This window comes from Mirounga angustirostris, unplaced genomic scaffold (genome assembly GCF_029215605.1).
Source record: "Mirounga angustirostris isolate CCGP_5_RB_7025 unplaced genomic scaffold, mMirAng1.0.hap1 SCAF_4, whole genome shotgun sequence".
In the NCBI taxonomy this organism is placed as follows: Eukaryota; Metazoa; Chordata; class Mammalia; order Carnivora; family Phocidae; genus Mirounga; species Mirounga angustirostris.
In genome coordinates, this window is record NW_026991712.1 from 135,570,768 (window position 1) to 135,586,474 (window position 15,707).

At 37.4% G+C, this 15,707-nt stretch overlaps 1 protein-coding gene across 1 annotated transcript in view; it reads right to left on the reverse strand.

Moving 5' to 3' along the window:
• IL23R (interleukin 23 receptor) overlaps window positions 1–15,707 on the reverse strand; it is a 57,985-nt gene that overhangs the window by 14,965 nt on the left and 27,313 nt on the right. The window contains exons 6-7 of the mRNA XM_045897448.3: window positions 15,136–15,281; window positions 8,453–8,609 (exon numbers count right to left, since the gene is read on the reverse strand). Of these exons, the coding sequence (XP_045753404.1) occupies window positions 8,453–8,609; window positions 15,136–15,281 (303 nt within the window). The remainder of the gene's footprint in view (window positions 1–8,452; window positions 8,610–15,135; window positions 15,282–15,707) is intronic.

Sequence of the window (15,707 nt, forward strand, 5' to 3'; positions counted from 1 at the left end):
AGATTGTTTCCAAATTTTTATTATATAATTAGTTTTTGGATAAATATCATTGTACATAAATCTTTTTTCTATATCTCTCCTTATTTCCCTTTTTTTAAAAAGATTTTATTTATTTATTTGTCAGAGAGAGAGAGAGAGCACAAGCAGGACAAGCTGCAGGCAGAGGGAGAAGCAGGCTCCCCACTGAACAAGGAGCCCGATGTGGGACTCAACCTCAGGACCCTGAGATCATGACCTGAGTGGAAGGCAGATGCTTAACTGTCTCTCTCTTTATTTCCTAAGGCTAGATTTCTGTTAGCGGAATTACTGGTCCAGAGGGTATGGACATTTATAAGTCTTCTTTATTTACTTTTGCCTTTGCCAATCTTGGTGTCAAAGCCATGCTACCTGAGGCCTATATCTTAAAGGCTTTGACCAGAGCTGACACAAGAACCTTTCTAGATCCTTCTTTCAGTAGGTTCTAGGTATAAGAGGTGTCATATTAATAGAGACAACGGGTGTTTTTCAAATTATTTTTCTTAAAAACAAACATCTCTTTTTGTGTTCTCTCTTTCTAATCTCCTTCTTCTAATAATCTCAGCTGTTTCACAGTGTTTACGTGCTATTTCCCCAGGCCAGTTTAGTTCTAGGGTTGGAATTCAACATTATTGGGCTAAGGGTAAGGATAAGGATTTCACACTAGTCTGAGTCAGTTGGCAAAGCAGAAGACAATGGGCAGACCTATCGAATAGGCACCGGAAGCACAAGGCAGGGAAAATCATATGTCAGAACAGACTCATTACCACACCTAGAAAAATAAGTCAAACGATGAATCATTTAATGAGTTACAGTGTCATCCTTGTGTATTAAGGATAGGAGGGTGTGCTTAGATGTATTCAAGGGATTATCTTCATGCTTATGTTCCTAGGCTCTAAGTACTTGGTATGTATAGGGAGAAGAAGGTAAGAAAGAGAAATATATGTATTGTGATCACATGTTTAAAGAAAAAGATTAAGAAGAGGAAAAAGCAAAAAGCAGTGGCAAACCCAGGAAATTTTCATAAGTGACATGGAATACACAGAGGCATGGGTCTGATGTCAACGTGTAACAAAACTCTATGTGCAGGAATGGGCAGCTTCCAAGTCTTACTCAGTAGTTTAAGACTCTTCAAAAGTGCAACCTAGCATGTGCCTATTCCTGAGTCTGAATAGTCTCATGGACATTTATCATTTTTTAGTTGCCCAGCACCTGGACGTACTTCTTTGTGGGCATCCTAAAATAGGTAAGAAGCAGGTAAGGCTTCCCACTGTGGAAGCCTCAATGGAACAAAGACTCCCTCTCCCCATTGCCAGCAAGTAGCTACAAGCAGATGACCTAAACCTACCCGATCAGATGCTTTCCTCCCTCCACTGGCACAGAACACTCAGCTCCAAGAAATTTCTTATAGCAGCATCTATGTTCAAGGTCTGGTAACAGTAACACCATGGGGAGTCCAAGCAGGGCACAGGGCAGGCAGTGGCCGTGTGCCAGCTACAGGGTCCTCACCAGATTCTTCATGGGCTGCAGTTTTGGCTGTGGTTCTGGCTCCCGCTCTCCCTTGTATCCTACTTAGTACCATTTTGCCCACCCTTCTACTGATTTCTAGCTATCTTTCCAATAATTCCTTTTCTGTTGAGAGAATCAACTTATTCATTATTATTATTATTATTATTATTTTGCTGGCATCAAATCACAATGACAGTAAAAATTGCAGTAATAGATGCTGGGGTTAGATAGGTGAGGAGATGTGGTAGGACAAATAGTGATCATCCTACATCCCCCAAAATGTCCATGTCCCAATCCTTGGAACTTTTGAGTTTATATATATATTTATATAATTTATGTAGCAAATATTTATTTGTTATATTTATATTTAGCTATATTTATAATTATTTTCTGTGGTTATATTAAATATTTATAAATAAATATATATTATATAATTTATATAGCAAATATACATTTATATAATTTATATAGCAAAAGGGACTTGAGACTGGGAAATTATCTTAGATTGTAGGGGTGGGTCCAAATGAAATCACAAGAGTCCTTACAAGAAGAAGGCAGGAGGTTCAGAGAGAAAGAGATTGGAAGACACTATGCTTCTGGCTTTGAAGATGGAAGATGGGGCCACCAGCCAAGAAATGAGGGCAGCCTTTAGAATCTGGAAAAGACGGTGAAACTGATTCTCTCCTAGAGCCTCCAGAAAGAACATAGCCTTGCTGATATCTTGACTTTAGCCCAGTGATACTGATTTTAGATTTCTCACCTCCAGAATTATAAAATGGTAAATTTGTATTGTTTTAAGCCACATAGCATGTGGCTTATGTTTGTAATAACTTGCTAAACAGCAATAGGAAACTGATACAGAAGATTATTACTTCCTCATAGAAAAGCATAATCTTTATTCTTTATTAGTGGATATAGTGAACCTCAGAGAGATTGTAAAACTCTTATGCATTATTTTTTCTATTCTACAGAACTCTGATTCTTTATTAGGAATAGGACATGAAGAAGATTAAATAAATCCAGATGATTAAACTGATAGTATTTCAGGGAACACTGTGTGTCTGTTTAACCTGGTTTAGTAATCATCAATCTATACATTTATAATCCATCTCAATGTGAATGAATCCGAAACCTCTAATTACAAGTAACAGAATTTTTGAAAAAGTACAATTCTGTGTACCAGCCTCTAATCTGCGTTCTATTTAATATCACTTACATTTAGTTCCATTGACATAATTTTTGTTTCTTTTTCCTCTTGTAGTCCCTAAAAGTTCTGAAAAATTAATGAGACTCTTTAAGGAGTCATTAGTAATGCAACAACCAATGGTGTTGGGTGAGAACAAAACACAGTGTGGTTTAATATCTTGCTCATACTTGCCTTCCTCTGGAGAATTGTCAAAAAAAGAATAATATGATTTCTCTGGGAAACTTTCCTACTTCAAGTAGCAGTTCAAGCAAGTTAATTAATCATTATGAAATATGACTGCCCTTCCCTCAGGCTTCTGACTTGTCATTAAAGGGATTATGGATCCTGTGCCTTTCCTTCATTGCAAAGAGACTTTATATAGCAGAATTGGACAACACTCCTGCTCAAAAGTCATCTGTTCACCTTTTTTTTTTTTAATCAGTATTATGGAATTTAGGGAATTGACTTCCACATTTTCAGTGTTGGCTTTCTACACTCACAGATGATCTTTTCCCCTTTGGGGCTCTTTCTGTACTGTTTAAAGACCCCAGGAATTTTTTATAGTGACTTTCCAGGTTGGGAGTCTAGAAGCTCCAACTTCAGCAGCCCTCAGTGGTTCTCAGAGCTTCAACCAAAGCTTCACATCCAGAGGCAGGGCAGGGTCTGGGCAGAGGGGGTAGCATGGGACATGATGGTTCAGTGGCACAACGGTCCTGCATCCTGTGCTTCTGGGGATCCTGGGCTGCCCAGGTGGGCTGGGGTGCTCAGTAACTCAGGAAGCAGTGGGCAGGAGGAAGAGGAAGCAGAGAGGTGACCAGAGAGTACTAGAGATAATGGCCTGAAATTCTCATGTACCCACCCTGCTCTGACCCCCAAAACCACTATTACTAAGGCAGTAGCTTGGGCAATCAGGTCTCCCCGTTTCTGTCCACATTTCCTGCCCACACCCTACGTCATTTTTCATGATGCTTCTCTCTCTTAAAGGGTGTGTCTAACCCCTAGAGCAGTGGTCCTTACACTTCACTGCAGAAGTATCACTTGGCTAGAGGCTCAGCAATCTGCATTTTAAACTCGTACCCAAGCATTTCCAGTGCAGATGGTCCGCAGACTCCACTCTAAGAAGCACTGCTTTCTAGACATTTTATTGGACCAGGATCAGCTGGAAAAACACATTATGAATTGCCCATGGAGGTCCTGTCTTTAAGAGAACCACTTTTTCCACCTGTACTATGTCTTTATCTCAGACTGCTCCATCCTATTCCCTATCCTCCAGGTTCCTGGAGTCCTGTGGTTTCATTTTCATTGCCATAACACAAACCTGCGTCCACATCTTGTCTTCAGGCCAATATAGAATTAGTCGATAGCATCCTGTGGTTCCCTCTTCTCTCATGTATTTGCATTTTCATAACAAACATTACATTAAAAGTGAACTTCTCCTGGCATTGTCTTATTTTTAGCTAATGTATAGAGGAGGATTTCGTTCAGTGGCTGAGGGGAGGAGGTTGACACAGGACACTCTTAGGTCTCTGAGGAAGACCAGCAAAGCTATAATGCGGGTGCTGGAATTGCCCTGGCTTTACTGTTACCAGCTTTATAATGTTTGGCAAAACTGCTTAACCTCCCTGGGCCTCATCTTCATCTGTACGATTGAAATAAACTTTTATAGGGCTTTAGTGATAAGTAAAGGACAATTCATATGTAAAATGCTTACCACAGTACCAAACACATGGTAAGCATCCAATAGATGTTAACTATTATCTATTTATGTCATATTATTTATATTTATATATTTTGTAGATAATATAATACAATTTATGTATTATATATAATTTATATTTATATCTTATAATTCACATATACTATATATAAATTATATAATATATAAGTTATATTATACTATTTTATTTTCTATTATTTGCATACACTATTTATCACCAGGATAAAAAATATGCATCTCCAATCTAGAGAAACTTCTCCTGTGTGTTTGCTAAAGCCTGATATTATATTCTGAGGTTTATTTATTTCTTTTTTAGTATAAGACTTTGCTTTCCATCAAAGTCCAAATACACGGGGTGCCTGGGTGGCTCAGTTGGTTAAGTGTCTGCCTTCAGCTTAGGTCATGATCCTGGGGTCCTGGGATGGAGCCCCACAAGGAGCCCCACATGGAGTCCCTGCATCCAGCTGCTTGCTCAGCAGGGAGCCTGCTTCTCCCTCTCCCTCTGTCTGCTGCTCCCCCTGCTTGTGCTCTCTCTCTCTGTCAAATAAATAAATAAAATCTTAAAAAAAAATAAAGTCCAAATACTCTAAGGAAGAAAAAGAAAATAAGGCTAATAAACCATTTAACTCTTACTATAAATGAGTTTGTTTGTTTGTTTGTTTGTTTGGAGACTAGGTTTTTAAAGACCAAGGAAAGCGATACAGAAGAATGCTAGGGGTTTGCAGGACAAGCCATATCTACTGCATGATTTGCCCTGCAGTACCATCTCAGCATAACTTTGAAAACACATTGCTTTGAGATAAATCACCTCAGTGATACATACATAAGGATTTCAGAAAGTAAAATAACAAATTCCTACAGAAGGATCATTATTGTCTGAGCTTTCTTCATAAATAAATGAACCTTTAATTAGTGGGAAAACTGGCTGGTCAAAAAGCCCCATTATCAAACAGGTTGGTTACTTAAAGTATTCCAGAAATTGTATCTTTTAATTTTTTCAATTGTGAAGCAATTCAAACTTCAGTTGTGAGGTTTGATTCTTACTGCTTTTATTTATAAGGTATTTATAGTGCTATGTAATTTATTTTTTTATGATCGTTTTTACTGTCTTCTCTAAAAGTCAGAGATCTTTGTCTCCTTTGTTCACGGAGATTCTGCAAGTACATAGCAAGTGGCTGGTGCATGGTAGAGGCTATTTGAATATTTCATGAATGACTACATGAACGACTGTCTTTTCCCAGATATCTTTTTAAAAAGCAATTAATATTAAAGATTTATTAAAAAGCAATTTGGCAACTTGCATCAAGCATCTTAAAATGTGCTTAAGTCTTGATACAATAAAATCTAAACACATAAGGAGAGTTTATATAAAGAGCTATTCCAAGAAGTTTATTGATAATGGAAAAATTGGAATAACCTAGATATTGTTGAAATAGGGAAAGGATTCAATGTATTATAGTACATCCATACACTGTGTGGCCATTAAATAGATTTTTTTAACTTAACAAGGGAGACTAAGTAAGAAAATCGGGATATAAAACAATATATACACCACAACATCAATCATTTAAAAAATGACAAGAGAAAGACACATACCTATGATTTTACTTATATGTGGACTATAAAAAACACAACAAATGAACAAACAACCTCTCTCTTAAATACAAAGAACTGGTGGTTGCCAGAGGGGAGGTGGGGGGGCGGATGGGTAAAATAGATAAAGGAATTAAGAGGTACAAACTTCCAGTTATACAATAAATAAGTCATGAAGATGAAAATTACAGCATAGGGGATATAGTAAATAATATTATAAGGATGTTGTATGATGACAGATGGTGACTACACTTATGGTGATTAATGTGTAGAATTGTTGAATCAATGCCATACACCTAAAATTAATATATCATTGTATGTTAATTATACTTCAATAATAAAAATATGTGCACAGGAAAAACATTAGCTGAAAAAATGTAAACAGCAGTTATTTCTAGGTTGTAGATTACAATAAATTTGCATTGCTTTTGCTAACAACAAAAAAAAAGAAATTTCGAAAAGATTTAATATTAGCACTTTCCCTACACATAGTCACCGTTTTTCATTTAATGTGTCTTGGAAGAAATTTGTACCAGAAGAAGTTTATGGTTCCTCTTACCTACGTATTAAATTGGATAGATGCAGGTTTTCAGGGATATTTAATTTTAACTAGCATTTTTGCCTCTTAAGTGATTTTTTTTTCCCATTAGGAAACAAAGACTTTACATTTAGACTCATTGTAGGGTGGCTGTGGTTTCTATTTTCTTCCACCTGAGATTTAGGACCTTTGCCTTTAAAGGAGAACATTTGTGGTCCTATATTTAACTTGAAGAATATTTTAATAAGCTGTTCCTTTACTTTGATGTAATCAGTTAAAGAAAGAAATTGATGAAATTGCTGAGAGCTGGTGATGACTAAGAAAACGTGCGTTCTTGTTTAGGCACTATTAGTCACTAGCAATGTGCTATTTAGCAAGTCATGCCTCAGTTTTCTCATTTGTAAAATGGTGCCAAGTTGACTACCAAATATGGCTGGTGTAAAGATCAGACAAGCTTATACATAGTAGTACTTTGCAAGTGGTAAGTAAATATTAGTTATGAATTTGAATCATCTTGATGGACAATTCTAAATTTCATTTAAAAATAACTGAGTTATCAACTAAATTCTCACTGTTATAAAATGGCACCTAAAGTCCTAAGAACTTTTAGCAATATAAATTTTAAAAAGAATATTTAATTTAAAAACTAACTTTTAAAAAGGAACTGATAGGGCGCCTGGGTGGCTCAGTCGGTTAAGCATTTGCCTTCGTCTCAGCTCATGATCCGTGCGTCCTGGAATCGAGTCCCACATCAGGCTCCCTGCTCATCAGGGAGCCTCCTTCTCCCTCCCCCTCTGCCGCTCCCCCTTGCTTGTACTCTCTTTCTCTTACTCTCTCTCTCTCAAATAAGTAAATAAAATCTTTAATAAAAAATAAAAATAAAAAGGAACTGATGGCATTGCAAATTATTCCCTTGATAATGCATTTCTAAGATTTGGGCATTAGGGGGCGCCAAAAGAATTGTTTAGTCTGCCATTTCATTCCCTCTGCTGATGTGGCAGCCATCAACGTTTATAATGTATGCCAAAGTGCTTAAAAAAAAAACCAAAAACCTCAGTTCTAAGATGCTATATTATTATAATAAAGATGGTATTAACAATCCTGTGATTATAATTAAGTGCTTCAGCTCTGAAAAGAAAAATTTCAATCTAAGATATAAGCTCCCTTCAATAAACATCATGAGGTTAATGGGAGCCATTATGGAGTATTATGACGCTTAACAATAGATTCACTTTGTTTGCTTACTATTGAAGTCTATTTAGCCAAGATTTTATTGAATGACATGTGTAAATGGATAGAAAATTAAACTAATCATATTAAGAGCAGGGAAATATCTAAACAATAGGTCAGCTAGATTTTGCTGAGAAGAGAATTAGATAATCCCATTAACTTTCTGATTACTTTGCACACAGTAGGTAATCAATATTTATTGATATGATTTGATTTGTGTCTCTCTTAGGAGAATATATTTCATCAGAGTGGTCTAAAGAGTTAAAGTAACTCTTAATAATGTGTTTCAAAAGAAAGTCTTAGATAATTACATGCTTCATAGTCAGTCCGGATGTTTGTAAGAAATGCTTACTCTTAGCACCCCCACCCACCCACTCCCTTAGACTGGTGGACACAGACCCTCTGGGAGCAGGGACAATGAACATTCATACCAGGTGGTTTTAATTGGGTTTTATGCCCAAGAATGTTTGAGAACCATTACATAAATTGTAGTCAGCCTTAACAAAATCAAAACAAAATGACAATTTAAATGTAACCACCTGCCTGACAATAGTTTTGTCAATTTTGTTACATCAAGAAGAAAGTATATATATATACATATATATATATAAAAGACAGAGGTCAAAAGAAAAGCCTAAGAGATTAAATGTATAAATACACTCACCTGTTTCAGCTGTTTTATGAGAAAAGGGTGAACTCCAGGGCTGCCAATACTTTTTACCTGTTTCTTGGCATCTCACTTGAAATATATAATTAATATTTGACTCCAAGGAGAACTCTGACTGTTGCTCATATGTAAAATTGGTGTCAAATTCTTTAACCTAAAATGAATGAATAACAACGATGAAAAATACAGTGTGCTTTGAAAACAAGCAATTATTGCATTCAGACAGAAATGTATGGAGCACCTATTATGTTCCAGGCACTCCTTTGGACCCTGGGAAAACAAAGAAGAGGGCACTTTATATAAAACATGACCATAAATAATCAAATACATGTTATTTAACATTAAAGTGAAATATACATTGCTTTGTGTTTGACGGTGCTCTCAAGCTTTTAAAGCTCAAGTCAAGTCCAAAATGTAATATATTCTTAGTTTTGGAGTAGCTGATTTTAATGGGATGGAAGAAGTGGGGGACCTAAGAGCAATCGTTTGAATCTAGACTCTCTTTCACCCTGCCCCTCAATCTCTCTCTCTCATTCCCTCTGCAGTTGCATATTTACATCAATAATTCTTCATGAATGATGAAATAATTTCACTTTCTAGTGATGACTTTTGGAAAAAATTATTCATAAACTAAGCTGTTAAATTGGTCCTTATTGTAGACTTTTGTTGATTCTATAGAGCCTATTATTATATATATATATGTTTGTGTGAGAGAGAAAATAAGACATTTAAGGATGTTGAGCTATGAAAACCCAGGGGAAGATAGTCATGAACATAGCTGAGGTCTAAACTTACAAATCATTTTCTGGGGCACTATGGTTTGCTATAAAACGTAATGAAAGACAACCCCTTAACAAGCTGGTTCAAATAGGAGAGAGAAACCAGAGTATTTACATATCTTCCGTATGTTGTGATAAGTGGATTGACTGAAAAAAAGTAAAGCATGATTGAAACTAACCATAAAATATGTCTAGAAATGCACTTAGGCAACAACCAGGAGGCAACAGTTACCAGACACTCATGAAAAAGAAAGTTGAAACTGTCAAGATTAAAAAAAAAAAAAAGAGCAAACTATCAACCCTACTGAGGGATTCTTCCGTGAAAACCCAATCTTTTTTTTTAAGACAATTCTTTTTTTTTTTTTTAAGATTTTATTTCTTTATTTGACAGAGAAACGAGAGAGGGAACACAAGCAGGGGGAGTGGGAGAGGGAGAAGCAGGCTTCCCGCGGAGCAGGGAGCCCGACGCGGGGCTCGATCCAAGGACCCTCATGACCTGAGCCGAAGGCAGACGCTTAATGACTGAGCCACCCAGGCGCCACCTGTGAAAACCCAATCTTAACATAAATCTTTAAAACCTTTAATGTATTGAAAATATAAAATTCATGAAAATATCTGTTTGGGGGATGTCATGCTCCATCTAAAGTACCATTCAGAGTTTCCATAAGCTATGTCTCCACCCTTGGTCCTTGGAATTTTTGGCCATGTAAGTATGACGGGCAGGCATCTAGGGTCTCCTGGGATCCAGGAAAGATTTTACTCGTAGCTGAAGTTTGACTTTCAAATGCACTCTGCTTCTATTTGCTTCTCTTGGAAGGGAATTGTTATTCTCTAATATGTCTCTTGCCATTACATTTATAGATAAGTCCCCTTGAAGAAGAGAAATACACTAAAGCACAGCCAGAATTCTAAAATGGAAGAATTTTATAGAACTGTTAACAGACTTGTTTCTACCATGAGGCAAACCAGGTGATTAGGGTCTTGTAGGCACAAGATGATACCTCAAGATACTTTCAGAGGCTAAAAAGAAACATTGAGAGAGGTAATTGAGTGCCTATGTAGAGGGTATGATCTTGAGTGCAAGAATGACTTTATTTTTTATAGCAGTTAATTTCCACTTAAAGCCTCAATTCTGAATGGAGGTGAGGCATAGAAACTTATTCTCCATCAATCTGAGGTACCCTCTTCTCTTAGGGTTACATTAAGTTTCTGGGAGCATCATTGGGTGGAGGGAAGGAGAATCTAATCCCCACTTCCTCCAGCCCCCTACCTGGGGCAAGGCCCAGGGTGAAGGGGTCCTTCTCAGAGACCTACCACTGTCTAAACTCTTCTGGTTCCTTTTCCTAACTCCCTCCACCCTTCCAACTTCCCCTGCTCTCTGCCCAGTTAATCTTTACCTAGTGTTTGGTGGAGGAGGGAGTGGGGTGATGATTAAGAAACTTAGTCATGACTAACCACAGTTCTTCCAAGTCTTCGTCTTACACCAGCATTTACACTTTTGAAATGTGAAGGTCAAAGGTTTGACCCTTTGCTATCTGTGTACTGTTCTATTAGCCTTACCTGGAAAAGAATGAATGCTTGGTTTTATGCACTCCATAAACTAAGAATCATTTTTACATTTTTAAATGGTTGTATGAAAATCAAAAGAATATTTTGTGATGCATGGAAATTATATGAAATTCAAATTTCCGTTTCCAAAGTTAAAATTTTACCATGCCCATTCATTTGTATATTGCCTATGGCTGCTTTCACACTACAAAAGCAAAGTTGAGGAGTTGGATCAGAGACCTTATGGCCTACAAAGCCTAAAATGTTTACTCTCTGGCCCTTGAATAAAAAGTTTGCCACTTTCTGTGCTGATAGTTCTCTTGCAAACATGGTGAAGGTTTCTAAAACCCACTGAGTTTTCGGTAAGAAGTATAGCAAGCATCTACCCCACAAAGTGATACAGTACAAGAAGGGCAATGATTCTCTCTAGGCCCAGGGAAAGTGGCTTTATGACAGGAAATAGAGTGGCAATGATGGACAAATGAAGCTCATTTTTTGGGAAAACACTAAAAAGTACAAAGAAGATTGTGCTGAGACTTGAACGTGTTGAGCCCAACTGCAGTTCTAAGAGAATGCTGGCTATCAAGGGATGCAAGCATTTTGAACTGGGAGGAAGGGCCAAGTTCTAGTTCTAAGTTTCACATTTTGTTTTATTATGAAGACAATAAAATCTTAAGGTTATGTTAAAAAAACAAACAGGTTGCCAATACCCTAGTCGAGCTTAATTAGAGAAATGAGCCACCATTAATCCACTTACTTGAATGTGCAGCAAAGACTTTTCTGCCTTACCGTCACTACTGTTGGGCACTTATTAAAGGCAAACAATAATATCAATAGCTAAGGTTTCAAATGTTATCTACATGAACTACACATTATAAAAATCAATGGAGATACAAAAAACGATTATGGAACAGCCTGCCTTTCAGGGGCTTATAGTTAAAGGATGAGGAAATAGAAGAGGGAGCCGGTAAATATATACACAACGTGGTAATGCTCCTGAGATGGGATACACAGAAGTGGGCAAGGATTACTGGTGAAGATTATGAGCTTTATTTTTAACACAAGTTTGAGGTGCCAAAGAGAAGGTCCATGAAGATAAGCAACAAGTAGATGAATATTTTCCCCATGGTATCACCCTTGCAGGATCACCTGAAGGACTGGCTGGTTCCCATTAATACCTCAAAGTCTATGTAGCTTAGTTAAAGGGGGATGAAAAGCAACCTCAATTCAGTAATTTTAATTTTTCGGGAGGGCTTCCTTTGCTCTACCAAACTTGTTGCATGGCTTTCCTGGAGGTTAAGTTAAACAGTAACAACAGCTAGTATTTACTAAACTTGAAGTCTATTCCAGACTCTGAGCTAACTTCTTAGATTATATGATTGTCCCCACAACCATATGAGGTAAGTTATTGTCTTATTCCTACTTTAGGTATGGGAATAATGAAGCACAGAGAAGATAAGGAACTTGTACAAGGTTGCATAACTAGAAAGTGGCAGAACCAGGCCTTAAATTCTAGAACCTGTGTTCTTAGCCACATGGCTTTCCTGCATGGCTGCCTGTCTCTTTGAAGTAAAGAACCTCCCTCAAGTAATATCTGACGGAGGCACAGATGAAGTAGAAGATCAAACCTGTAGTCCTTTATATCTCCTCCTCTCCTTGCCTCTGACTTTCTGTCTCCCTACAAGGAGGCAAAGACAACACTTTATGCATGACCCAGATGAAATTGATAAGGTAGTAAATGTTAAAAATCAAAGTTTCATTCTGGCTCTTACTGACTTGGGTCATCTGGATAGAAATGGTAATTCACATTTTTCTGTTCAATGATTATATTTAGAGGAAGCATGGTAGAAGGGATAGGATACAGATTTTGGATTGAAGCCTGTTCTTTCATTTCCCAAATATTTTTGGGGTGCCTAAAGTGACATAGGGTCTGTGAGAGGCATTTAGTTACTAACAGTGTAAGTTTGAAAAAACCTGGCTTGAGGTCTTTCGAGCTCTACATCCTCATTTGTGTAACGGAGCTGATACTTACCTGTCCCAAAGGATTGTTATGAACATTAGATGAGATAACAAATACTCTTTCGGGCGCCTGGGTGGCTCAGTTGGTTAAGCGACTGCCTTCAGCTCAGGTCATGATCCTGGAGTCCTGGGATCGAGTCCCGCATCGGGCTCCCTGCTCAGCAGGGAGTCTGCTTCTCCCTCTGACCCTCCCCCCTCTCATGCTCTCTCTCTATCTCATTCTCTCTCTCAAATAAATAAATAAAATCTTTAAAACAAAACAAAACAAATACTCTTTCAACTCCTTGATTTGCCTGCTTCTGAGTTACCAAGTCTCACAATGGCCTAGAAGCACCAACAGGGGGAGCAGAGAACAAGAGTTTGAACCAGAAAACGGTTTCTGAAAACCTATTGAGTTACTGATAGTGTAATTACTTTCTATTTTTTTTTTTAAGATTTTATTTATTTATTTGACAGAGAGAGACACAGCGAGAGAGGGAACACAAGCAGGGGGAGTGGGAGAGGGAGAAGCAGGCTTCCCGCGGAGCAGGGAGCCCGATGCGGGGCTCAATCCCAGGACCCTGTGATCATGACCTGAGCCGAAGGCAGACGCTTAACGACTGAGCCACCCAGGCGCCCCTACTTTCTATTTTCTAAACATTCTCATAGCCTATAATCTCCTCCTAATTATGCCAAATAAGGGAGTTTTGTATTATCAATATCATCCTATGATCATGACACTAAACAAAAGGCCCCAGGTGTCCTATTAGAATAAAATCCTATTGACTCAATATCTAAGACTCAGAGGATTTCAGTTGGGTTGTTTTCAAATTTACCTAAATTCCACATTTGCAAGAAGATTGACTGTGGAGTTGTGTTTTGTTTTTATCCCGCTTGTCCCAGGCTTTAAGCACGGGCTTGCTGGGCACACAGATGCCACAACTGTTTAGTCAGTGAGTCCAACAGGATCTTCACTTGGTAATTGACCAAATGATGCAGAACATGGGCTCACATCTAAATGTAATCTAAACTGTAAAGTTCATATCACTTTTCTGATTTAAATGAAGGGTGGTAAATAAACAAGTTGATGTCAGGGATTTATTTTTAGAGAATAGTCTTTAAAGTATGTCATGAAATCAGTATAGTTTTACCTTCACCTTCTTGACACTCTAAACACATTGCTCTGCAGCAAAACTGATGGTTAGCATGACTCCAAAGATTAGTATTAAATATATACCATTTTTTTAACTCCCTGAAAACAGATAAAGTCAAACATGTTACATAACTCTTAATTAAACAAAGCTAGAAACTCCACTCCTTAATTAGTTTGACTAAATGGCAGTTTATTGTACTTAAAAATAATAAAAGGGCATTTCTTTTAAAATACACCAGAATTGGAGCTTTTTCCTCAGACTAGTGTTCTTCCATAGTTCAAATTAGTTTTTATTATAACGTTCACAGGTGCTGTCACGTGACGTGATTTCATTCATGAACCTTGTACCTATGCCTCTCCTAAGTCAATTGGTAACTTACCATTGGTATTTAAGGATAGTTAGTTTGTCTAGACATTCACTTTTTACCTTAGCCTCATATAAGACTGAGGCCTATATTAGTAACAAATCTTACATTTTGAGTTGCATTTTTAATTTAAAAAGAGACTCTCATAAATCTGAAGTCCTTTTTTTTGAAGTTATTACTGGAGATGCCTTTAAATATCAGCATGGAATGCTTACATCTTATATATCATCACTGATGGAAATTTCACTCTAGGAGGCATGGAATTACAAGGAGCCAAATAGATCCCTCTTAGTTGGACACTTGTCTATTTAGCAACTTTAAGGTAAGAGGACATTTTTAGGAAACATCTCTCCATTTGGAAGCATACGGAAATGATTATTAAAACTAGAGTGGTTTAGGGCCCCTGGGTGGTTCATTCGGTTGAGTCTTGGCTCTTGGTTTTGGCTCAGGTCATGATTTCGGAGTCGTGGGATCTAGCCCCGAGTCGGGCTCGCACTCAGTGCAGAGTCAGCTGCAGAGTCTCTCTCTCCCTCTGCCCCTCCCCCTCTTCCTCTCTCTCTCAAATAAATTAAATAAAATTAAAAAAAATAAATAAAACTAGAGTGGTTTAAGGAGCGCCTGGCTGGCTATCAGTAGAGCATGCAGCTCTTGTTCTCGGGGCCATGAGTTCGAGCCCCATGTTGGACGTAGAGATTACTGAAAAAAAAAAAACAACAAACCAACAAGCTAGAGTGGTTTGAGTATCAGACAAACAGATAAAAACATGTAAAATAGATCATGTGGTTTGGCTTTTCTTTCATTCACTTATGGGCTAAAGAATAGTGGAAGTTAGCTTACCTTCCAAGTTTGGTTTGTTGTAGTCCTGTATCTCATTTCACAGGAAACCTTTTCAATTTTTGTTTGACTATGCCAGTGAATTACAGTTTTAGGCACTGTAGTATTTATATCCTCAGCCCTGGAAATGATGGATGCAGAAGGTATCACTAGAAAAATAAATAAATAAATACTCAGCAGTTTAAAACTTGCCTTGGGAGAGATCAGTATCTTTTCATCAATATATAGACATGTTAAAACTAAACAATTTCATGATCTAATTAACAATTAATGAATTTTTTCTGGTTTTCTAAGCTATTATGTAGGAGAAAGCTTGTTAAGTGAAATTCTATTCAACCTATTTTCCATTTCTTTTAAGTGGCACTCTTATAGTCCACCTTTCCCCCACCCCCTATTCCCTTCTAATCCTAACTAATGAAATTCCAAAGCCTGGACTTATTAACAAAAGAGAGTGAAAAAGAGATAAAGGAGATATCTCTTTCTTCCTGCATCTGTTTAGGGAAAAATGATGTTTTGCCTTCTAAATTTAGTTCAGAGAATCTGATTTGATAAGATATTAAATTGAGACCTTTCAC